The following is a 25,674-nucleotide window of genomic DNA, read 5'->3' on the forward strand; positions in this document are numbered from 1 at the left end:
CTTTAGTTTATAAAAACAAACTGGTTATGTGCTTTTATAGAAACAACAATTATCGCTAAATAAAATGGATTTAAAGTCGTACATCTTTCTTATCAGACGTAAAAAAAAAAAAAAATTTAATTAAATAATATATATATATATATATATATATTATTTAATTAAATTTTTTTTTAATATATATAATATATATATATATATATATATGTAGAAAGTATTTTTACCTTGGGTATAAATATGTTAAAGATACCAAGCAATTTTAAACCTGGTTTTACTCCATTTCCCAAGTAAGCAAACAGACTAAAAGTGAAGTTTGCGCCTGCAATTGATGCAAGTCTAACTGATCCCACAGGTAGTGCAAGATCAGGGCAACTCGTGGCAAAGGTGGAACAAGCTCCGATCACTAATCTTAATATTTACCCTTAATGCCAAAACACATCTCCAAGAAGGGGATGTATGATGTTTTGTATTAAAGGCAAGGGGCCACTACCCAGACCGGTTTTTCGACCTTTATTGAGGTCTCGTCAGTGGGAGCTAGGCTAGAAATACCAAGATTTAGTAATACAGAGCTTGTAAGTATTTCACCAAAACGAGTTACCATAAGGTGTTTTAACCTTATTAAATAAATAAAAATCTCTGGAGGAGATATAAATGTAGAAAGTATTGATGTAAAAAGTATTGATATAAATGTAAAAATTTTAAATTGCTTGGTATCTTTAACATATTTATACCCAAGGTAAAATACTTTCTACATTTATATCTCCTCCAGAGATTTTTATTTATTTAATAAGGTTAAAACACCTTATGGTAACTCGTTTTGGTGAAATACTTACAAGCTCTGTATTACTAAATCTTGGTATTTCTAGCCTAGCTCCCACTGACGAGACCTCAATAAAGGTCGAAACCGGTCTGGGTAGTGGCCCCTTGCCTTTAATACAAAACATCATACATCCCCTTCTTGAAGATGTGTTTTGGCATTAAGAGTAAATATTAAGATTAGTGATCGGAGCTTGTTCCACCTTTGCCACGAGTTGCCCTGATCTTGCACTACCTGTGGGATCAGTTAGACTTGCGTCAATTGCAGGCGCAAACTTCACTTTTAGTCTGTTTGCTTACTTGGGAAATGGAGTAAAACCAGGTTTAAAATTGCTTGGTATCTTTAACATATATATATATATATATATATATATATATATATATATATATATATATATATATATATATATATATATATATATATATATATATATATATATATATATATATATATATATTTCAGCGTTGGTATCTTCCCCATGTGGGTGCCGGGATAAGAATAGCACCAAATGTAGCCAATGCATGTCGTACGAGGCGACTAAAATTGGTACTCTTGGAGGGTAATAGATGGCAATGCTGTAGCCAAGGAAATTCTAACTAAGGCTCGGCTATTGCTGTTACCCTCTTACCATGATCAGAGCTTTATAGCTAAATAACACTTTATCCTTACACTATCCTCTACAGACAACGGGGAATATGAAAAGCATTCTTGATTCGCCCCTTTAAGCCAGTCCTTATAAGGATATAAGGAAGCGTTGGTATCTCTCTCGGGTCTGGCTCCCACTACTGAAGAGAGCACAATAAAAGTCGAGATAAGAATAGCACTGACGTAGAAGGCGACTAAAATAGACGCTGAGTTTCGAGAGTTCGCTCTCTCTGGTTTCTTCCGGAATTTTGCTCCCGGTGAGGGGGATTAGATTTCGGAGGATTGCCCTGAGAGAGCATTTTGAGTCTCTGGGGAGGGTATTCTCCGGCGTGGACCGTGAGGGGCCATGTCGGTGGAATGCTTTGATCGGTTCTGCTCGGTGGTGGGGGGGGGGGTGCATCACTGAGTGGAACCAACGCTGAGTTGGACGATCTTTGGGCCACTATTGAGTGGTCTAGGGATCGTTCTAATTTTTATACAGGGCTTTACTTATGTATCAGCACAACAAAAGTCGAAACCGGTCTGAGTAGTGGCCCTTCCCTTTTTGCATTGCATTATACACGCCTAAATGGGGATGCGCTTTGCATTATGGGATGCATTCTAAGGCAAATGATATGTAGTCATTAACCTCTATATACAAGTAGCTCAGATGTGAATATATTTCACGCGCAAAATTTTGTTTTGCTTACTTGGGAAAAGGATTAGAACCAAGTGTATGAAATTTCTTGGCATCTTTCACACACACACACACACACACACACACACACACACACACACACACACACACACACACACACACACACACACACACACACACAGTAAATGTATATTAACAATGTTTTGAGAAGTGTCGCAATAATAATTTTTAATATTAAATAGTGTTTTCCCCTTAATCTCAATTTAATTCTTAATGTCTGTCGAATTGATTTATCTCATAAATATTTGATGAACTGAACACAGTGGTCAAAAGATGATCAAATTAATCATCCCATCTATTATCATCAATCCCTTCAGTCAATGGAGATAAAAAAGTAAGAAAGAAAGCTATGCTGGTCATTGCTAAATGAGGTCACTTTTTTGCCGAAATCTTGACTGCTTCTCATCTATCAAACTTTCTACAAGTTTCAGATCCATCCTCTAATGTCACAAAGATGTCACAGTTAAAATAAGAAATAAAAATGGGAAAGAAAGTAATGAAAATGATATAATATAACATTTTTTTTTTTAATTCACAATTTTTCGAAAATTTATTTCAATTTTTAATTAAATTGCATTACACAACAGTATCAATTCTATCATACGGCATAAAACTGCATAAAATGGCAAGGAAACAAAGGGTTTCTCCCTCTACAACTAAAGAGACGTTTAAAAATACTTCCGTTTATGTTTCCAGTGTGGTCAACAACTCTAGTGAAGGATCACACCTTTGGGAGAAAGCTGTTAATGTCTTCGCTGTTTACTCAAGAGGTTTTTCATTATTACGTATTCGGAACATGTGTTTTTCTAAAGTTAGAAAACAATGCTTTCTTTATTACAAGAGTCATTAGCATTATGAATTTAACTCAACCCTGACATGACATCAGAGAAACGGTTCTTTCTTTATTTAATTAAGAAAGCGGCAAAATGTAGAATTATCAACGAACATTTGAGACCATGGGGTTATTATTATTATTACAAATTTCTTTCTCAAAACCTAAAGAATAATAAGCTACTATATTTGCATTTTTTGCTTTCATATACATTGTTAGATTTTTAATAAATATATTGAAATGAAACTATTTACGCAATAATGAAACCTTTATAATAATATGCCACTATTGTAAACGTTTCATTGTTGGAAATATACGCACGTTTTTGTTATTATCATGATGCCTACATAATAATTATTTTTCTTAGTTAAGACAATTCTTTTTTACAAAACGTTTCCAAACATTCGCCACTTCTATGAAACTTCATTTTCCCCCCACATTCTGGAACAATTCATCTTCACCACACATCAATATTTCTGAGAGTTCGGTCGCAAAATAGCTTATGTCGTCACGGCGATTGTCGTATAAAGCCGGACTGTAACCTAAACCTTTTTTTGATGGTCTGGATAAAATCCGTTCTCTCGAAAGTTGTGTTTTGCACTTAAAAAAATTGGTGATTTATCAGCGTGATGGAAGTTGCATTATCAGTGGACTTACTTGACAAACAACGGCCAGGAATTATCGATTGCTGTTTCACAAAGCCTCTTTGAAGATTTCGGTGCACCGATTTCTACTAGAGACTCGCAGTGGAATTTGTCATAATCCTACACGTTCGCAAAGTTACGATAGTTGGAAAAATCACTATTCGACAATTAGATTTCATGAACCCTAAATATTATTCTCTTGGCATGTCTGTATCTAGAAGCCAGTATGTCTTTCCATCTTTTATAAAATTTATTTAGCAATGCTAAAATTATTTATGAAATTTTATATTTTTATTAAATATATTGTAAAATGTAAAGATGTTTTTAAAAATTAAAAGATTTTACTATATTTTGATATTATATTTAAATTTTTCTTATAAACCAAAAACACCATAAAATAATTCATAAAAATTTATATTAAAATAACACTGCAAGAGTTTTAAATTGCAATTAATTTCTTCTGTCGCAGAATAGCTTATGTCGTCACGGAGATTGTCGTATTGTCGTATAAAGCCGGACTGTAACCTAAACCTTTTTTTGATGGTCTGGATAAAATCCGTTCTCTCGAAAGTTGTGTTTTGCACTTGAATCACCAATTTTTTTAATTGGTGATTCAATTTTGCATTAATTGCAATTTTTGCAATTAATTGTGAACATTAATTGCAATTAATTGCAAAAATGAATATTATTATATTATATTACACTATTAATATTATGTTATATTGTTTAAAACATACATTTTTCCAAAGTGTGAAATAAGAATTGCTTATTTTAATAATTTATATTAATATTATGTTAATATTACATATTGCAAGAACATGTGCACTTTTCCAAAGGGTGAAATAAGAAGCGTTTCGTTTAATAATAAAAGTTATGGTGAGATCGCTTTCTATTCCTTATAGAAAAGTAATCTGGTTTGCGTCTTGTTCAGTCTTTCTTTCCTTTTCTTTCATATCATTGTTAGTCAAGCTCCACTGTGAACAGACATGTCAATCGATTTGCAATGGCGGTAGAATCATCAATCCTAACAACCTACCTCTCCCGTCAATCGTCCAATATTTGTGTACTTCGAATCACTCAGTCATAGCGAACGTATTCGATAGCTCACTGCATAATAACGTCTTCCGCATGGCATTCTCATTGCCATCCACATTTCTGCCTTCATCATATCGCTGCCTCCTAAACATGACATGCAGATATTGGGTCTATGCGCCGTGGCATTACGCCTTTCTGACTGCACTCTGATCTAAAGCGTTGCGTCAGCTCGGGCAGCGAAAAGTGTTCCCACAACACACCTTCATATCGTATAAGTCGCTTTTCCTTTCTTCAATAAACTCAAGACTTTATATATATATATATATATATATGTGTATATATATATATATACATACACGAACATATCGAATCAGTTTTTAGTTTTACACTGACGCGCGACCACCCCTTCTGAGAGGCATTTCTGTAAGACAAATATGCATTTCTCCAATAAGAAAACACATCGAATTTTTTACAGTGAATAACCGCATCTCCGATTTCACCACCGATTTTTTTTTCGAAAAAAACCAATACGTTTTGGGCAGAAAGATATAAAAAATGAATTTTCTTACACGTCGTCAATTTACAACTTCCAAGTATCAGCGATTGAGATAAGAATGCATCCCGTTGTTCATCGAAAATTTAACAATTTTTCAAATATATTTACAATTTTGAAATACAGTAAAAGAAATAATCCAATAAAAATAAGACAGTATAGCGAACCATTTTGTTTATTTTCCCAATATATTTCGCGTGTCTGAGCATTCAAAACAAAGGGATTCCACTGATATTTTTCTTTGATGCTAATTTTGTGACACTGCATATTCAAAAAAATAAATCTCGGTTCTTTTAAAGTGGAATTTTCATGGAATCAAACGCGACTTCAGTTCGATAGTATAGTTACTATTTTTCTATAAGAATGTGTCATGAGGAGCTGTTTGTTTGTCTATCTCTCTAATGTACATATTTTCATCGATGGACTTGACACAGTCAAATTTCGTATTTGAATTTGAGTAAACAACCACAGACAACAGCTAAACGCATTTTGTTTTTCCGTTTTGATTCTTACTGTTCACTATAGCATTTTTAGCCTCCAAAATATTATTGTGAAAAAGAAAAGTATTTGATTTTCTCCGTAAGCTATGGAAACCTATAAGGAAAAAGAAAAGAACCTTCAGATTTATTTAATTTGCATTGAATAACGTAAATTCCCTGCAAAAAGGGGGCTCACTGATGAACTAAGGTTCAGAAAAATTAAGAAAATGCTTATACTGAATCAACTGCTTTTAAATTTTATCCAAGACAACATTGTGTCACTGCGTTAATAAATTATAAATAAATAATTTATAATTTATAAACAACGTGTCTTATTTCAAAGACAGATTAATATTTATTCTTTATATTAAAGGATAGTTTTACTTCAAAACCTTAACGTTTTGGACAGGGTTGAAAATTTTGATGTTTCCTAACTTAGCAATGAGTGGCCTTGGTATTGCATTACCTCAAAGACATAACTTGCTTTTTTTGGTTACACAGCTATTAGAAATTATTGAAATATTAATCTGATTAGAGAATTGGAAGAAACACGGAACCTTTTAACGCTTGCTGGTTTAAATGTTAATCGAAATTTAACTCTTCTTTAATTGCCTAGTGCCAATTCACAGGGTTTTTGTCTCTTTTTTTTCAGTAGATTTTACACAATTTTTTCTTAATATTTTAATATTATAGTATTATTGCCGAAATAGTCTACAAAAATATTTATTGAAACGAACTTCTTTGACGAAGAGAAAACGAATTTAGTGAAGAGAAACAGTTTTAAAGGTCTGCAGTGAAGAGAAACTTTGGGTACTTCTAAAGTTTATAAGCCATGCTCCGCAACAAATAAGCAGTGTCCATTCGCAACGATATTCTAGCAACATGACATTAGTTAATTCTCCTTCTCCACTCTGTATGTTTGAATTCGCACGTTTCAATATTGATATGCATGAATATTAAAATGTACACTAAGCATCGTGTTTAACAGCAAACAGTGATTTTCCTATAGAATTCTGCTATATTATTAGGACATTCATAATATTCAGTTTGCTGAGGTGTCATAAGGACCGGACAATTCTGTTCAAAATAGGACGTTGTCTATTTCGTGGTTTATAGCAGGTTGTCATAACAACCATCTACGCAATCACATATTAAATAATCTTACAGCAGCATTCCAGTGTATATTCCTCTTTTAACATGCTTTTCTATATGCGCGCGCGCACTGAAACTGAATGCCTTCAGAAAAGGTAAAGCAAGGCTCTATTTGTGTCTTTTATCTTACGTGTTTTCCGTGATTATAACCGAAGCTGAGGTGATCGTATGAACGATGAGTTCAATGATGGAAAGAGACTACTTTAAAAATTCCAGTAGCTATTTTTAAAGCAGCAAAATATCGATCATCACAAGACGAGTTAGAATATCACTATTTGGATAGAGTTTATACTCTTTAAAAAACTGCAGTTATTCTTAATCTCTTCGGCAACTTTTGACCTTTCGAAACATCAGCGTTGCACCTGAGGTGCAGCTAAATGTGTTTATGTAGTAAATAATATAGGAGACACTTCAAAACAGGTGGTGTAGTAGACCACCAGAAATCGTTACAAATCTCATTAGCAGATAAGATCTGTGTAATGCGATTTAATGAAAGGTTAGTTGTGGCTGATGAGCATTTTTATACCTAATATCGTCTCACTTTATGTATTTTAATGTGTATTTAAAAGCACGACATTTATATGAACATTATTCAATGTCTTTGAATAGTTTGTTGAAGCTTAAAGGTAATCAGTACATCGCACATTATAATACTTCAGGTATACCTTCAGTGAACGCAATGAAAACTAGCGATATCATTAGTGAATTTGATTTTTTTTTCAAAAAAAAAAAGAAACCTAATTACATATTCTCGAATGAAAAATAACTTTCCACATGCTCTTGTTTAGCAAAGTAACATATCGCAGTTAATATTTATTATATTAATAAAAAAATTGCAACTAAAATGAAATGCTTGAAATAAGATTGCCAGGTGATGGGTGAGTATAATAAGATACCTAAGAAGAAATTAAAATTAAAATTAGTTGACTTACTATTTAATTAAATAAATTATATGGATGACTCTCGTATGTGCTGCACTAAACAAAAATGCAGGAGCTGTTTCGGAAGAAGGAATGCCCAAAAAAGAGAGCTCACATATGCATCACTAATACTAACCCTAAGGGGGGAACAATGTCGATATTTTTAGCAGGAAATTTCCAAATGTAAACTTTCAAATGGCCTGTTTTTACGGTGTTTGATGTTTTCGCAAATATTGGTTGATGTTTTTTTTTTCTTTTTCTCCTATCCTTCAGATCTTTCTTATTAACTACTCAGCCAACATATTCTTTGAAATGTGCCTTGGTCTTGCTTCCATTTCCTCTTCATACTCATTCTTTATTTATTTCATGTGAAACTTTCTTTCTCTTGCGTTTTCTTTGCATAATTTACAATGGAAACTTCTTCTTAGTTCACGTGTATACTCCTTCAGGTCTATCATGAATGAAACATTAAATCAAACAGCCAAATTTCTCCTCACGCAAACAAATGCAGTCCCTTTGTTTCTGTCTCCATTGAATTCCTAGTTTCATTTAGGTTCTGTTGAACACGCGCTGCCGTATCCATCAGTATTGTTGATGTAACGCCTGCCATAGGCATTGATGTGAAATATTCTGATATAGTGTATGTGTGTGTGTATGTCTGTGTTCGTTTGGTTATTTAGGACGGGAAGCAAATGCTTTCAGTGAAACGCAAATAACTTGCAGATGTTGATGGAAACTGACCGTTTTCAGAGCGTGGCAAATCAGCATTAATTTAATATTGTGCCTGTTTGTTAAGCTTGAATATTAAAATACACACATCAGAGCTATTATTTATTCTTAAAATAATGATCTAGAAGGATAATGAGCATAAATAATGGGTCTTGCTTACGTTCTCCTTTTCATTAAAATTAATGCATGAATAATTTTTTTTCCTATTTATCTTCGAAAGTTTCTTTTCAGCATATTCTTTACCAGCATATTCTTTAAGTTTTTTTTTTTTTTTTTTTGTATCACCATGAGATTTTACGAATTCTACTTTCAATCTATTTCTTTTTCTTTACTAAACAGTTCCTGTAGGATATAGAGTTCATTAATAACTGGATTTGCTTGAAACCAAACCTGTATAATACGAGCATGACCGTAAAATAATATCTATCGTTTACAAGTATAATTATGTATATAACTGTAACATTACAGCCATGCATTTATAGGTACAACGGCATATTATTTTATTTGTTTTATTTTTTTGAATACCACCGACGAAAGGTTGATCCTTATCCAATCCACGGAGATAAATGCACACTCAGCTCCCAGCACAAAAAAGACCATACATGGCACTCTTTCAAGCCAATTCAAATTTCCGTTGAAAAAAAAAAAAAAAAGAAAAGAAAAGAAAACTTGAGTTTTCAGAGAAAAAAAAAAGGAAGAAACCTGGCAGAAGATTAATGTGATGTATATTAGAGAAATTACAAATAAAGCCTCCCTGATACGCCCTGTAACCACTTGCAAGATGTAAAATACAGCATGAAGATTCATTTAATATAAGTCAAACTTTCCCTTTATATAAAATTTCAATTAATAACAATACAGAATGCAAAAATAAATAAATAAATAAAATAAATTTTTATCCATTTTGTTTAAATAGAAATAACGGGGTAGTACTAAACGATATTTGAAAACTGGTCGTTCCACGTCTGTTAAAAAAAAAAAAAAAAAAAAAAAAAAAAAAAAAAAAAAAACACCTATACATAAGAAACAATTTCCAGACTGTTAATGCGACATATGTTTAATCGCATCACATTTTTGTGATGTGATTTGTTATTGTGTTACAAACAAAACGAAACCCCACCCCGCCAAAAAAAAAAAAAAAAAAAAAATCGTTATTCACTAGAAAAACTTACTACAAACAATTGGGTATCGTTATTTCCAGACCACTCTCCCTGTTCGTTGCTTTCCTGTCCTATAAAAGGCAGCAAACTCATTTCCTGTTCACTAATCATAATTAGAATGATAGATGACAATATGCACTTTACTAAGACGAATGTAATATGACAAGTTTCAAAAGTCGTATAATTGTTGGTAGGCGCTCTGCTAATTACCAGCATATTCTTTAAGTGTATAATCGTATTTTCAGGACAAAATCAAACTATCATTCAAAAATTATAAACTTCAATATGCATGCGTATTTATTAAACTTCCGAAACTTTGCATTATCCAATTTAAAATTTTCTGTTCTTTCAGTACAGAGAGTGTAGTTAATATCCGAGTTCACACTGTCTAAAGCTCCAGTAAGCTACCCTTCTGTGCATCTGCTGTTGACAATTTGCATGTACACAAAATAAATTACGGCATTCACATTGACATATGTTTCACCGCGTCTGATGGAACTCCCTAGCTGCCGTTGGCAAATGGATATTGCACTTCTCTCAACGGTAAACACGCGCTGTGCGTCCCTTTTCTTCCTCCCTCCCAATACCCGAAGCAAAGCGAGAGGCTCCAGGCGAAGTTGTAGTATTTTAGTGTCAACCCCTTTCTGCTGCAGCTACAGTGGTAATTATGCAAGAGAAACATGTTGATTGTCGATACGTTACTGTATTAGTCAGATTCTAAACATGGATCTGTTGCACCTTTTAACTTAAAATGTATTTAAAAGCTATTGTTAAATAAGCAGTCAATGGGAAACATTCCACGATTGCAAGAAAAGTAAATATAAAGTATAAATGCGGTGTTCGCATTTCGATACAGATTTATTCAGGAAAAAGCAAAGTTTGCCTTTTATTTATTTGATTTATGCTTGCCTTTTAATTTATAACAGTCCGAAAAATCGATACTTTTCCTAAATAAGAAAGTTATTTTTTTGTGAGATTGATTGCAGTTACCATTCTGAGTATTAATGTATAAATCACTACTTTCAAATCAAACAGCTACAAACGATCAAAAGATATTTTAAAAATCGGATTGTCTAAAGATTTTTTGTATTAATTATACAGTATTAAGAAACCTAAAAATACGAGGAGGAGTTGAATTATCTCCTAATTAGCTACGTATACACGAAATTTGTATATCCAACAAACGCTGAATGACTCAGTAGTCCTTTGGTCAGAAAGATCCTGGTTTGATCTTGCGTTAATACAGTACTTTCTTTCCCCAAGTAGTCAGTCTCAAACGGCAGAGGCAGAGTTTTATATAATATAATATAATAATCTTGTCAACGTTTCTTTTCGATGGAACATTTATCACCGGTCACTCTCAGACTGCTAACACTTTGGCAGCGCAGCAGTGTTAAATAAAAGGGCCTCCTTGATTTCGAATCTTCCTTCCTGATGCTCTGACATTTCTCTTCATACAAATACCTGCGCCATCGAATAAATAAAATAATTCTTGCCGAAATGAAGATATTCATCCCATATTTCACTCAAAATGTTTCTCCACAGTCCACGCTTTGGTTCTCCGACAAGTATGCCAGCTCATTAAAAAAAGAAAAAAAAAGTTTTCTTTCTTTAACCAAGAGGGTATGGGATTGAATCCATCGCCAGTGCAAGCATGATGGCTTGTGAATGTCTTTAGGTAGAATAGACTTCATAGTCATGGAGAGATCTTCACCCTACTTACTAGAAGTATGAATTTAGTTGCACGCAAACCACTTCGTGTATTTAATGTATGGAATTAATATTTAAAACAAGCATTTGCAGCAAGTTGAGAAGTGAATTTAAGAACGAATATTTCTACTTTAAACTATAAGCGAATTAGTCTGCACGGGAAACAAACACAATACAAAGATAAGGATTCTGCTACTTATCAATGTATCAATTATTATTAAGTAATAATAATTGATGTAATATACTTACATCAATGTTTCCGACAAATTGTATAAAAAGTAATTAAATAAATACTTTAATTCTCTGACGGGTACCATTATCATTTTAATATCCTTAATAAAGCAATTAAAATAAAAAATCTAAAATTTTAAACTTTACCTAGAACATTTAAGAAAAATATTTTCTTAAATTTTTCAGTTTCGTAGGACACATTACAATTTGTAGCAATAAGAAATTCAAGTATTTAACGGAACTAATGTACCTTAAAGTAAACATTAAAATCGAACAAAATTTGAAGGAAAAAAAAAGGTGCAACAACAAAATAAGCATATAACTAAACGACCAATGTCTACCACTTCCTTTTCCCTATTAATGATATTAACGAAGTTTAATACACGCTTATTCGACTGTTTATAAAATACCTTTTCTAAAATTGCGGTAATGAGGATCATTTAACATGATTTATTTGCTTAGTTCGATGAAAGAGATATGCATTCGAATTTACCTTCATGTAAAATTTCAAAATAATCCTTTCCCCTCCACTGCTGTTTCGCTTCCATCCGAGTCCACGTAATGCACTTTGCTAAACTTATCCATGTATCATATCTCACAAATGCTTTCGTCCATCACTGGTTTTATATCATTTATGGCATGAATTTCGGATTGCGAAACCAATTTACATATAAATACATACTTTTCGTGCTATCCTACACGGTGTGTGCCCACAAAATGACAGAATATAAATTAGCTGGGATCATAGCATATAAATTGGAATTAAAGTCTAAATGATTCCCAATGTCAAAGCATCCATTTGCGTAATGTGTCCACTTGAGGGACCCACGCTTATTACTCCTGCATCATAGAGAACAATAGCCACACCTTCATCATCACTCAAAATTGCTTCGAAGGTTGTTTGTGCACAGAAATCTCAACTCGCCTTAAATTACTGTCAGCTGCGCTAACTAGTCATATTGTTTAGCCAAAAATAGGGTTACGATTTGTGCAAAACAATATATATTGCTTTTATTTTGTGTTTTTTTTCCATTGTTCAAGATTTTATTTTTCTTTAGGAACTTATCAACGATTGTCATTGAGTTTTGAACTTAAGAGGAACATTGGATACTTTATATTTCAAACCTATCTACCATCTATTCTCATAGTGATGCTATCCTGGGTATCTTTTTGGATAAATCATGAAGCCACCTCAGCAAGGGTTGCCTTAGGTAAGTTTACTTAATCAATTAAAAAAAAAACTGATTAAAAGCATTAACTAATAATACAGTAGTTTCCTATTAACTTTAAGTCAATCCTATTGAGTATCTGTGGGATCAACTGGAGCGCCAGGTGAGGTCAATACTTACAGTATTTATTTTATATCTATTAGTTACGCTTTAGAATTTTATTGTATTGTTAATGTTTATTTATTTTCAATATTTTTTAGTTCTCACTATTATCAGCGATCTCTGAATTATTTCTCGTTTCCGCTATTATCAGGGTACAGGATATTATCTCTGAATTGCAAAAGCTGTTTTTAACTTTAACATTACTGACCTAAAGGGTGAAGCAGATGCTTTTCATATTCCCCGCTGTCTGATGAGGAAAACTGTGAGTGGGAAAAGATTTATGAGCCTGTTGCTCGCCCTGAGTGGGCCTGACGATTATTCATTGGGGTAGCAGTTTAAGATAGCTTTTGGTCTTTTATGCTTAAAGTAATCTGATGCATCGTAATTTGACGCTAGTTGAATTAGTTTATTAGGATGCACAGATGCTTTTGAGAAGAACTTAGTTGCTGTAGTCTGCATGAAGGTATATATGTAGGGGACATTTGTGTCCCGGTGAAGTTGCACAGTACGTACAAACCATGGTATACAAAAGCTATTTTAATGAGACATAATTATTGAACTTATCACAAAAGCCGTCCTTAAGTCCTGATAAGGACTGGCTTAAAGGGGCGAGGCAAGAATGCTTTTCATCTTCCCCGTTATCTGTAGAGGACAGTGTAGGAAAAAGGTGGTATTGAGCTATTAAAGCTCTGATCATGGCAGGAGGGTAACAGCAATAGCCAAGCCTCAGTTAGAACTTCATTGGCTACAGCATTGCCATCCAATTACCCTTCAAGGGTATGGAAAAACCATCACAAAAGCTGTTCTTAAAAGAACTGGGCGATGGACTGAGTCCTTGACTCTTTATCCCATCATCTGAATGAAGAAAATCTGTATGGATGGGGTGTTATTGAGAAAAAAGCTCTAGTCATGTCTGGGTAACGGCAATAGCCGAGCCTCAGTTAAAACTTCATTGGCTACAGCATTGCCATTTGTTACCCTGGAAGTCCTAAAAAGGACTTTCTTCTCCCACAAAAGCTGTTTTAATGAGACATAATTATTGGACTTATCATATTCTTATAAAATAGTGGTGGCCAAATTTAGTAATGGTTACTGGAAAAAATATTATTATTTTCTCTTCATATATTAATAAATTAAATAATTAATTATTATTACTATACTGAACATAAAATAATATTTATATTGTTTTAATTTTTCACTATTAATTTTTGTTTGAAATCTAAAATGGTTGTTGGACAGTTCTTGTTGAATAAGATTCACGATTTTTCCATTGAAGAAAAAACAACACAATCGTTTGTTTTTATGTTTATAATCTTTTCAATAAAAAGTAAAAGATGTATAATAATATAAGATAATTTCGGTAAATCTTCAGTTTTTGAAATCTTTATTCGAATATTCTAAAACTCCATTTTTTTTTATAAGACTATGTTATTATAAATAAATTCTCTCCGGTGATCTATAAATATCTAAGTGATATCTGACAGTTATTACTCTTTAAAATATCAGCTACTTGCATTTTATAAAAACACGTATACCACGGTAAAATTATTTATTTTCCAAATGTTTCGTCTTCCGTATCGTAAGAAATTTTGAGTATTAGTGAGGAACAAGAATGATGAAATTTGAACAAATATGAACACTACAGCGCATTCGCTACAATAGAAGCAGTTGAGGGTAACAATTTCCCAAACTTTAGGAATACAAAGGCAGTCAATTAAGATTAAGGTTTGTCCGATGAAATAACTTCAGAATTCATATTTATAAGTAGATTTAGGTAAAAGTTTGGTATTATCAAAATGGATCCCATAACTAGTTTGTGTCAGGCCAGATTTATGAGGTAATTTATGTGATAAGCTAAATATTTTTTAAATGTTTTAGACAATTTTATTATTACTATTATTTTTTTCTCAGAAATATGTATTTCTGAACTTCAAAAGCATGATGTGGAATTGACAGTACTAGCCATGGGATTCAGTGGAATAATAGCAAACTTTTACATAGATCAACTTAATTGTAATTATTTCATTTTCTTCTCTTACACTGATGATGTCTTATGATACGGGAAACGAAACATAATTATGGACGATTCATAATTATCATTATACAAGTGGTTACTGTATGCTATCATTATAGAAACGTTTGACCAATACTAATAAAGAAACATTTAAAATTACCCTGACAACGAATATACGTACATTTAAAAGCATAGTTGAAGATCGGAGTTAACTGTTAATATAAGACGGCTTGAGAAGTGGTAAAACATTTCGCAAAACAGACCATTTGGTAAATGAGAAAGAGCGCTATGATGGTTTATTAATGGAAGACAAAATTTTTTTGTTTCTCGGTTTCACAATTTTCCTTTCTCTCTTTTATTACTGAAATTTATAAATTTAAAAGACGATTTCATAAACTACTTCACACGGTGAATGAGTTTTTTATGGCAATAAAATAAACAACGTGTCTTTTATTAGACAAATCTTTTATGGGACTACATCAATTGCTGCACGAAAGAAAAATGACCCTGGTACGTCCTTCCGGGAGATTCAATAGTGTTCCTACCTAAACGGACAGAAGTGGTCAATAAATAGACATCATGACTCTGACATTCCAGTGTTCGGCTAATTTCATGATGATGATTATGGCGCATGCTACGTCCAAATCAGTCGATCATTGGAATTGCGTGGTAAATTAGCTCAAGAAAGTAACTACCTCATAAATACTACAATTCTTTCACGTTAACTAATATTTTAATTCACTATTTTATTCAGTTATTTCATATAGTTTTTTAATAAATGTTTAGAATGCCATTTAGCTTCTTATGAATATTTTTAGCGGAAAAAAGAAAGAGAAAAAAAATCGAATAGGATAAGATATAGTAAATACTTCTTTAGTTTGCGGGAAGTTGATATAGTTCTTTGTTATCGGTTGGGATTCGAAGTGCTGTTTTTTGAATAGAATAATAAAAATACTACAAGAACCTCCCTACTTGTAAATCCGAATTCAACTCCTAAGCTGTCTACTTTACCCGTTCAACCCCAACATTTAAGTACTTGGTTTAAATAAAAGTTCTATTTTTCTTTGAAATATTTTCTAGGCAGAGCTCTTTCCATCATGAAACTGCAGCCATTATCTTAAATCTCTGCAAACGCGTGCTGCAAATGAGAAATGTCAGATGCATCAGCCTCTCATATTTCTATCAATCGCAGCAATATCACACTAGCTAAATGGAACTTTTAGGGGTGAAAGGACGAGGAAGTTTCATTAACTCGGCTATAAATTGTCCGTAGGTATCACGACTGTCCTGACGATGACGACTATCAGTACAGGAGTCCGGTCATCACTACCCCGTATCTCCTACGTGAAGGCTATCGACATTTACCTTGTGATGTGCTTCGTCTTCGTATTTGCTGCACTACTCGAGTATGCTGCTGTGAATTATACTTATTGGGGGGCAAGAGCGAAAAAGAAAGCCAAGAAGATTAAGGAAGCTGAAAATCAGGGTAGTACATATGCCGTAAGTTTTATTTTTGCATAATTTATCTTTACTGATATGACATTTATTAAAGAAGCATTCCATATACTTCGCTTAGTTTTCTTTCAAAATAAGGCTGTATACGAAGTATATTTTATATTTCTTTTTAATTTTATTTTATGTGAATAAAATTAATCCGAATTAAAATACAGTATTTATTTAAAATGTGTATAAATATATATATATAAATAAATATATATATATATATATATATATATAAAGATAAGCCCCTAGTGTATATATATGTATGTATGTGTGTATATATATATATATATATATATGTGTGTGTGTGTATATATATATGTGTGTGTGTATATATATATATGTGTGTGTGTGTGTATATATATATATATCAAAACAGAACACGTGATCTTTAGTGCAGTTACATATAGCATTGTTTCCCAAGCAACAATACCTAACCAACAATATTTAGCAACATACATTGTTGAGTGTAGCTAGAATATATTCGTTTTCTTCCTCTGCAATTCTCATGAAAGTAAGGGGTTAAAATTTGAGTATGCTTTGAGGTGTATTTTGGAACGAGGCAAGTATATTTTAATATTATTGTTCAAAACTTTTTTTTCTATGATGAAGTCTGTGATGTTATTAAAATAAATTTGTCAAGTAGTTATAGTTCTGTAAAACCGAAGAGTGCATATAAAAATTATCACTTGTTTTATTAAATCCCATAGGCGTTTTGGGCTTATCTACCCTTCCCCTAATTTTCATTTTGACTAATGTTGGCCTAATACAAATGATTTTAATGAAATCAAAACTGAAATGACTCGACACATGTTAATAGAAATGCTAATCACGAAATTTCATTCATTGAATTCAAAATACAATCGTAGACATTTTCTGGTGCTTATCTTAAATTCAATATTTCATTCAATTCCATTCAGTGAGAACATAGATTTGGCAATATACAATTTCGATACTTTTGCTCTTTTGTCTCCTTGCAAAATAGTCGATTGAAACAAATATGCGACTGAATCGACAAACGTGTATGAGAATTTCAAACTTCAAATTTGATTAAAATCCAGCTTGAGTCCCTAAATAACTTGAGTTTGGATAGGCGGACTCTTATAGGTGCCAAATTAATATGCGAAACTCATCCGATAATAATGCTAATCATAAAACAAATAAAACATAAACAATGATAATAATAATTAAGTGTAATAAAAATAATAACAGCGAATATTAATGAGTTGCTACGGCAATGCTATCACTGTTTTTAGTTCCACTTGTTGAGCAAAGCAGAGTGATAAGGGAGGGGGGGGGCAGCAGGATCATTTTAGTGTGAAAGTTACTTCACGTTTTGTAGTAATTAATTAAATGAAAGGGTGTTCACATTATACAACTCAAGGGGAATGTTGAAATCGAATTTAGAAACCTGCAGTTGATAGTACTTGAAAATTATATTACAGTGGGAACTTATACAAACAACAGCCGTATAGGGGAGAGAAAAGAGAAATCTATTTTGTAAATTGGGGTTGCTTTGAATTACGGTCGAAGTAAATAAGACTTAAATGTCTGTTAACTCCGTTTGTTCTTCTGGCTGATTCGTTTGTTTTGGGATAAAAAAACCTGCTACTTAAGTTTAACTATCATTAAAATTAAGAACGTTATCAGACCTTGATTGAAGAATGGCTTGGAGATCAGAATTTAGGACGGAAAAGTTCATATTCTGGATGTTTTAGTGATTCGTATAGTATAGTATAGTAGATATCAAGAACAGCTACTACAGTTTCTCTGCTTTTCCATAGTGTTTTTCTGCAGGTGGTGAACAAAATACGCTGTTTCTGGATGTTAATGGCTGAATTCATGCTGATGAATCAACACGTGTAGAAGTTTACTTTTCATATATTTCTCCATTATATTAGAAGGAATATGAAGTGAAGACAGCTGAGGAGGGAAGGAGAGGTAATGCAATGGTAACGATTAGTTTCTTCTCTTAGGAAAGGATTAAATATGACCAAATTTAAAAGAGTAGAACAAAAGTACTTCGCCTAGGCGAAGAGCTAGAATATTAATCCTTTTTTTTCAATCGTCTATGCATATAATAAACCAACCCTCTGTCTCGTCAAATTTTTATACAGAGACAATATTGTGTTCCTGTATTTATGCGAAATAATACAGTGCAGTGTTACACAAATTCTAAGACAAAGGGCGTACAGCGCGGAATTACTGTGATAATAAAAGTACACGGTTTCGGAGAGAGAGCTTCTTTCGGTCATTAATATTTATTAGCTGTTTTAACACATGGCGTTTTTCTTTTAGAAATTCAGCATGAAATCTCTGCCAGTTTTAGCGTTGTGTGACGCAACGTATTAACAGGCAGCACTGCTAGCTTGCTGATGCGTGATAATTGAAACATGATTCGGTTATGGAGTTTTCACAGGCGAAGCCAAAGGCTCATTGTGATACTCTGAATTTAAATTAATTGAGCTGGTTAATACAAAATTTATTTTGTCTTCTAGCAAAATATGACGTTAACCAGTAAATTTTAATTGCATATAACCAATAGCACAAAAAGAAAATTTGGCGATGTTTCATAAAGTGATCAATGAATTCATAAATATGAACACGAATAAAATTGGTTGGTCGATACAACAATTATGTCAAAAATTACGATTTTCTTTTTCAAATTTAAGTAGTTAATAACCCGCTACAACTGCGAAATTTGGAAATTTCTTAAGTCAGTAATCGAAAAATATTTCAGACAGGACAGCCCCACAGGTGGCGCAGCATGTATAATTGCATCATCAAAAATTTCTTGAAGAGAGAGAGAGAGAGAGAGAGAGAGAGAGGTAGATTTTCTTTGTTGAAACTGGTGAATAAAATTTACTAGTTTAATAATTTAAATGTTTTTGTTTTTATGTTTATGTTAAATGGAGCCTCTAATACTCCTTAAAACCGTATTGGCTAGAAAAAAAGAGGAAAGTAGGTCCATGTTATACAGTATCTGTTAATTGTGTGTTCTCTGGCTGGTTTTTCTATAGTTTGAAAACATTTCTGGGGATTCAACCCTACCACTCTCCATATGTAATTGTTAACTCGACATACATTGTCGCATTCATAGCGACAATTGTGATATAGTGAAAGTTATTAGTGAAACAAGTAAACACAAAAAGTCAACAATAATAATGATAGCAAACTTTATTAACAAATATTTGGATCTTGGCAATTCAAGCAGTGTAGAACAATAACAATTGATTTCTAAACAATGCAAGCCGCTAATATAATATAATATAATACGGTGTAGTACACCGTGTATCGCTTTGAAATCCATTCTTATTGTTGTACATTATTGTTGTACAACAATTACATTCATACAAGGTACAACAATAAGGTACATCCATTCTTATTGTTGTACCTTGTTTGCATTGTAAATGTATTGAAATAATCTCATAGATTCAGATCGAAATATTTATTTATTCATTAATTATTGTTATTATTAAATCGCTATTATATATCTTTCAGTAATCGCTTTCAACTTACATTGAAAGATTCTCATAAATTCAATACTGCTCAAGGAAGAGGTCTCAGTAGTTGATGCGTTTGAATGTGTATTTTATTATTCAGTTGATAAATGCACATGGGGTGAGCTTAATACAATTGTAAATGTAAAGTATTAGTGAATTAAATATATATTTCATACAGTGATAATATACCGTTTTATTGTTCTTGCCTATCGCATACACAAACTTTGTTCGCAACTATTCTCGCGTTCAGATATCACAGTTAGGGCTTTTCGGTATTGGATAACCAATAAAGAAGACGCGATGCGAGCTCTTAAAGCCCCTATCGACTATTGGTTCTCGATTTCTCATGTTATCTGATTTTAGAGCAAGAAAGTAGAAACCGTTATCTTGTCAAAATTTCGAAGACTTTTTTTCTCTCGTTTTTATTTATTCTATTGTGATCTTTCTATACGATATTTAACTATCGTCAAAGTATATAGATCGAGTCCAAGAGCCGTTTGGAATGCTTTTGTCACGTTCATATAACAATAGATATGCTAAAGTGAGGTAATGGGAAATTAAAAATATGAAATTAAAAGTGAGGCAATGGGAAATTAAATTTTTAAAACTAAACAACTTACATTGTTTAGTTTTAGAAATATAAATAGCAAAGCAAGCCGTCTGAAGTTTTTTTTTATTTCATTTAGTAATTTAAAAATTTTATAAATTTAGGAATTTAGAATATTACGTAATTAACTACATATAATTACGATTAGTAAGGTAGAGAAATGATTTTTTTTCTTTTTTTGAACTTATAATAAGAGAATCCTTGGATGTTCTCTGGCAAACTTTTAATTAAATGAGTGCAGCTATAATCAGCTAAGATAAAGGAACCGAGTTGCATAACAAAAGATTCCACAGCCACGCACATAATATAATGAAAGGTGTTAATAATTCGTTATTTTCATCGGTATAATTATGATAGGAATTAATTACAGTATATGCTAAATTTTCAACCGATTTTCTTCATACTGATGTACGCTAACTTATGTATACGGAGAATCCACAACACTATACATATATTAATAATTTACTATTAATATTAAGTTCTGCTTATTCCTTATAAGGACTGGCTTAAAGGGGCGAAGCAAGAATGCTTTTCATATTCCCCGTTATCTATAGAGGACAGTGTAGGGATAAGGTGTTATTGAGCAATTAAAGCTCTGATCATGGCAGGAGTGTAACAGCAATAGCCGAGCCTCAGTTAGAACTTCATTGGCTACAGCATTGCCATCCATTACCCTCCAAGGATATTGGATCGAATGAATCAATCACGGCATCTCCTTCGTCTTAAGTTCTGCTATTTCGTGATAGCTTATTTAATATTATGATATATAAGCTATTTAAAGGTGTCTTTTGTAATTTTAAAATAATAGAAACATTTTTATAATATTTTTAAAATTTAATTTAGGTTTTAAATTTTATTTATTATTTGTAATAAAAATTAAATAATATAAATAAACTATTTAAAAGAGCATTTCCTATTGTGATAGCTATGACTCTCAATATTTGTCCTTACAGTAGAAAATCCAGGTTTCGAATGCCACCTAGGAGACCAATCAGTGTAATGCACGGATTGGAGGCTGAGTATTTCCTCCTGCAAAAAAAAAAAAAAAAAAAAAAAAACATGTTCGAGAATACACACAATTGATAGATAGAACGTACTTGTTTCTTAGTCTTACTTCCGTCGAATTCATGACACCATATCAAACCGAATATTATTTGATATGGAACGAATAATCATGCAAATACTGAGTTTCATGCTCGTTGATCAATCTGATTATACAACCGTTTGCCCACCCTATCAAACCTGATTGAAGTGCACACACCTGATTAATCATATTCGAGTCCTTTTTTTTACACAAAAGGTTCATATTTATAGGGATTATAAGAATAATAAAGTAAATTAAAATTGAAATCCATTGATATATATTTGAATGAAATGTATTCTGTGGATAAATATAAATTACAAAAAATTGGATACCAGAAAAAAATTAAATTCTTCACACAACGGTATGTCAATTTAAAGAAATTCATAGAAAACAGTAATTATATGCTAAGATATAAGATAAAATTATCTTGATATGCAGAGGTTGCAAACCAATCATTTCGCAACAAGTGAACGAAGTTTCTACTGCCGTTGTGGAGCTGGCCATGAATAACAGTGTTGATTCCTGCAGTGACCAAGACACATTGATGTACCTCACTGGCTGGAAAATTTTATTAAAGATTCTGCATTTCTACCTATTCAAAATAACCCTGACAGGAGTTTCGCTTGCAGGACTTTGAAAGTCGACTGACATTCGCTTTAACATTCCTTGCTCGAGTGGAGTTAGACGGTGCGTGACTGTGGATGATTTTGTGGGGAGATGAAATTCACATTCACCTGAAAGGAGCTGTCAATACCCACAACTGTGTGGAGTGGTGTGGGCTACGCAAACCAACAATCCCCTTTGCATTTACCCAAAATTACTGTCTCATACAAGTTTACAGCTTCCTTTGTCATTAGACCTTTCGTGTTTGAGGACATTCGCCAGTTCGGTTCCGTGACCTGCTCAAAGGTATCGCAATATGATAAACAATTTTGTTGTGCAACAGCGCATGTGCATGGATTCATTCATTTTCATGTAGGATGGGAGCCTCCTCACAACATATCGGTTAGAGAAGCCAGAGTGATCAGTCGTAGTGGTCTAACTGCGTGGCTGCCTTGTTCATCTGATCTGACCTCATGTGACTTCTGGCTCTGAAGATTTCGCAAAGACAGAGTTTATAGGGATCATTCTGATAACTTGACACCGCCGAAAGACAGCATAACGCAGCATGGGCTCAACATGATTCTCAACCAGCTACTTGTTGCACATCGGAATGTGCCATGGAGTTTGTGGCATGCCGGGAAAGGCAGCACATTGAAGAGTACAGTCCGTGAATGCATAAAGGAAGTGAATAAAATGTGTTATTTATGCTTTTGTCAGTTTTCTCCTTCTTATGTGCACACAGAAAAATTACTATACCTACATTCGGTATACGATATAGCGCTCCGGGTGGTGAATGTTGGAACACTCTCTCGTTCGATTCCGCATTACACACAATATATTCCCGCAAGGTTTCGCAGCATTTGGATCACTGGGTGGCCCCTCCACAAAACCGTAAACAGGAATGCTTTAATTTTGATCATGCGATATCTATCTATGTATATATTGTCGCTCTTACATTAATTTTTTCACCATTCCTCCCTTTATAATTTAGTTTCCCTGACTCTCTGTGTTAGGTCTCATACCAGTTATTAGTTTTTCCAGACTCCTGATACCAAACGCATTCAGATGTATCCCTCTTATACAAATCCAATCTTATCTCCAACTCACTCCACACATCCAAAAACTCGCATCCATTCCTTCTACATAGTGTACGCATCGAATCGTACGGCATCAATTCATTATTATAATAGCGAGGTAAAATACTGACGATTTTTTCTCTCTCACTCTTATCTCTTCCAACAACTCTTTCATGTCCCCTCTCATACTAAACTTACCACCAGTTAAGCGGTTAGTACCTACTACAATTAGGATTTCGTTTACTTTTCTTTTCTGTTTTTGAATTGCTTTCTGCATATTCTTAATTTTCGCTCCAGGAAAACTCGAAGTTATAACTCACTCATCAATAGCATGTTTTATTATAGTCAGCATACCAAATAACTTCTTTCCTTTTACTAACAACGTCAATTACCTGATTTCAGTTACTTCCTGACTTTCCTGTTTCCGTGCTTTGTTGTTGCTTATTTTCCTGCTTAATTTTCTTTTTCTCCCTCTGTTCGTTTAAACGCCTCTCGACTTTTTGCAATTCCTGAGTCGTTTCTCCGATGATCTGCTTTAATTTTGCTATTTTGGAGATTAATTCATTTTCATTAACCTCCTCCACATCTCCAATAACCTCGTTAACTCAGTCTTCTTGTTCTTGCCTGCGGTGCTCTTTTTAGCATTACTTTTGTTGTGCGTTTTTGGCGCCATTTTAAACTTATAATTGAAATATCTTAATAAAAATATGTTATAAAAATACTAAATACACTACAACACTAAAACCTATACTAATATACTATAAAACATTAATTTTCCAACAATAAAACAGACAAAAATCACCAATTTACAAGAACGCTAAATTCACTGACCCACCACAGTGTATCCTCGAACCAATCGTTTTTATTTTTATTTATTTATTATTATTATTATTTAATTGCTGTTAAGTTTCTAAGTGAAGTTTTGCCCGGCATTTGTTCTTACCATCGTGAACGATGAGAGTAGTACATAGTTTCTAAAGCAAAAGTGAGTGAATATTTTTAATTCCAGAATTTGGACACGATAAGTTTATAAAACGTTCGTGGATAGGAGGCGTATATATATAAAAATAAAATCCAAATTTCAACCAGATTTTCTTAGGTCATATCACTGAAAATGCGAAGGTAATAATTGTTTCAAATATCAATCATTGTGATTTCATTTTTAGGTGACCTTGAAATGCAGCTTCTTTTAAAATGTTAAATTTGTAATGAAACCAGAGTTCCATTCAGTTTTGCGGACCAGTCCCCTGATCACGACTTTTGGAAATCAAAGGATTAACTATAATATAATCATACGGATCATTGAATGAAGTTAAGTGTGGAATTCGCCAATTACTTGGCTTAAATACGCTCATTTGCTCTTGGGGTATGTTGTCATCAAATGCTTTGGGATGAGAGATCAGATAAAAACAAAGCAAGGCACGTCCACTCCAGCTGATTACAAAAGATGACTAGTTAAATTATAGAAGCTGCGGTAACCCACTGAAGACGAAAAAAAAAGTTTCTATTGTGTAAATATGCGAGACAGATTCACACAAAGCAAATCTATCTGTGGGATTAATTTTCATTAGACAGTTAAAAATACAATAGAAAACTCTAGCAGGATCAACAGTCTGTTCATGCTAACAGAAGAATGTCGTTTGAGTTAATTTGTAAGCCTAATTCCCCATGAAATAGTATATATTACCCAGTCACGCGTGATAACATATCGGTAATATATTCTAATAAATATTTTAAAAATTGCCTTCAATTGTTATTCGCTTTAGACCGAAAGTCATATGGTAAATACACTTAATGTCTGGCTCTGTACTGCTTTCTAAGCCATTGTTGCACAAACAACATTATTAGAGCAAATAGAAAGAACTGGAGGTATTGTTGTAAACATGTTTTCATTATAAGGATAGAAATTATATCCATATGTATGACTACGCTATAAACAGGAAGGCAGTTTTGGTAGTTAATAATTAGGATTCATCAATACTTATCCTTTATACTTTGACTTTTTTGTGATACTCCTTTATTTGCAGAAAATGTCACCACGCACCTTTATTTAAACAAATATGACAACCATGCTTGATCCTCAATTATTTATGCATGTATTATTAACAGAAAAGACAGACGCACACTTTGTTAGTAATTGTTGCGAGTAAGCCCCCCCCCCTAAAATTTTCCAACTTCATGGTTAACGAAAAGGCAGTTCTACAGTTTTATGGCATATAAAATTTTCCCGAAAAATGATTTGACTCAGAAATTTACATCTTAGATAACAGCAAGTAATTAAACAATTTGTTTTATCAAACTATATTAATACTCAGTAAGAATAGCATTACTTATGAATATACTAAAGAACTTAAG

The 25,674-nt window shown here is 32.9% G+C and overlaps 1 protein-coding gene across 2 annotated transcripts in view; it reads left to right on the forward strand.

The window, feature by feature from the left end:
- LOC150104170 (gamma-aminobutyric acid receptor subunit beta-like) overlaps positions 1-25,674 on the forward strand; it is a 224,497-nt gene that overhangs the window by 154,052 nt on the left and 44,771 nt on the right. For both annotated transcript variants that reach the window (XM_090396791.1, XM_090396793.1), the window contains exons 7-8: positions 12,660-12,812; positions 16,220-16,446. In XM_090396791.1, coding sequence (XP_090252917.1) covers positions 12,660-12,812; positions 16,220-16,446 — 380 coding nt within the window. The remainder of the gene's footprint in view (positions 1-12,659; positions 12,813-16,219; positions 16,447-25,674) is intronic.

The sequence above is a fragment of the Typopeltis vanoorti genome, chromosome 8, assembly GCF_054136105.1.
Source record: "Typopeltis vanoorti isolate ZY-2024b chromosome 8, IOZ_Tvanoo_1.0, whole genome shotgun sequence".
NCBI lineage: Eukaryota > Metazoa > Arthropoda > Arachnida > Uropygi > Thelyphonidae > Typopeltis > Typopeltis vanoorti.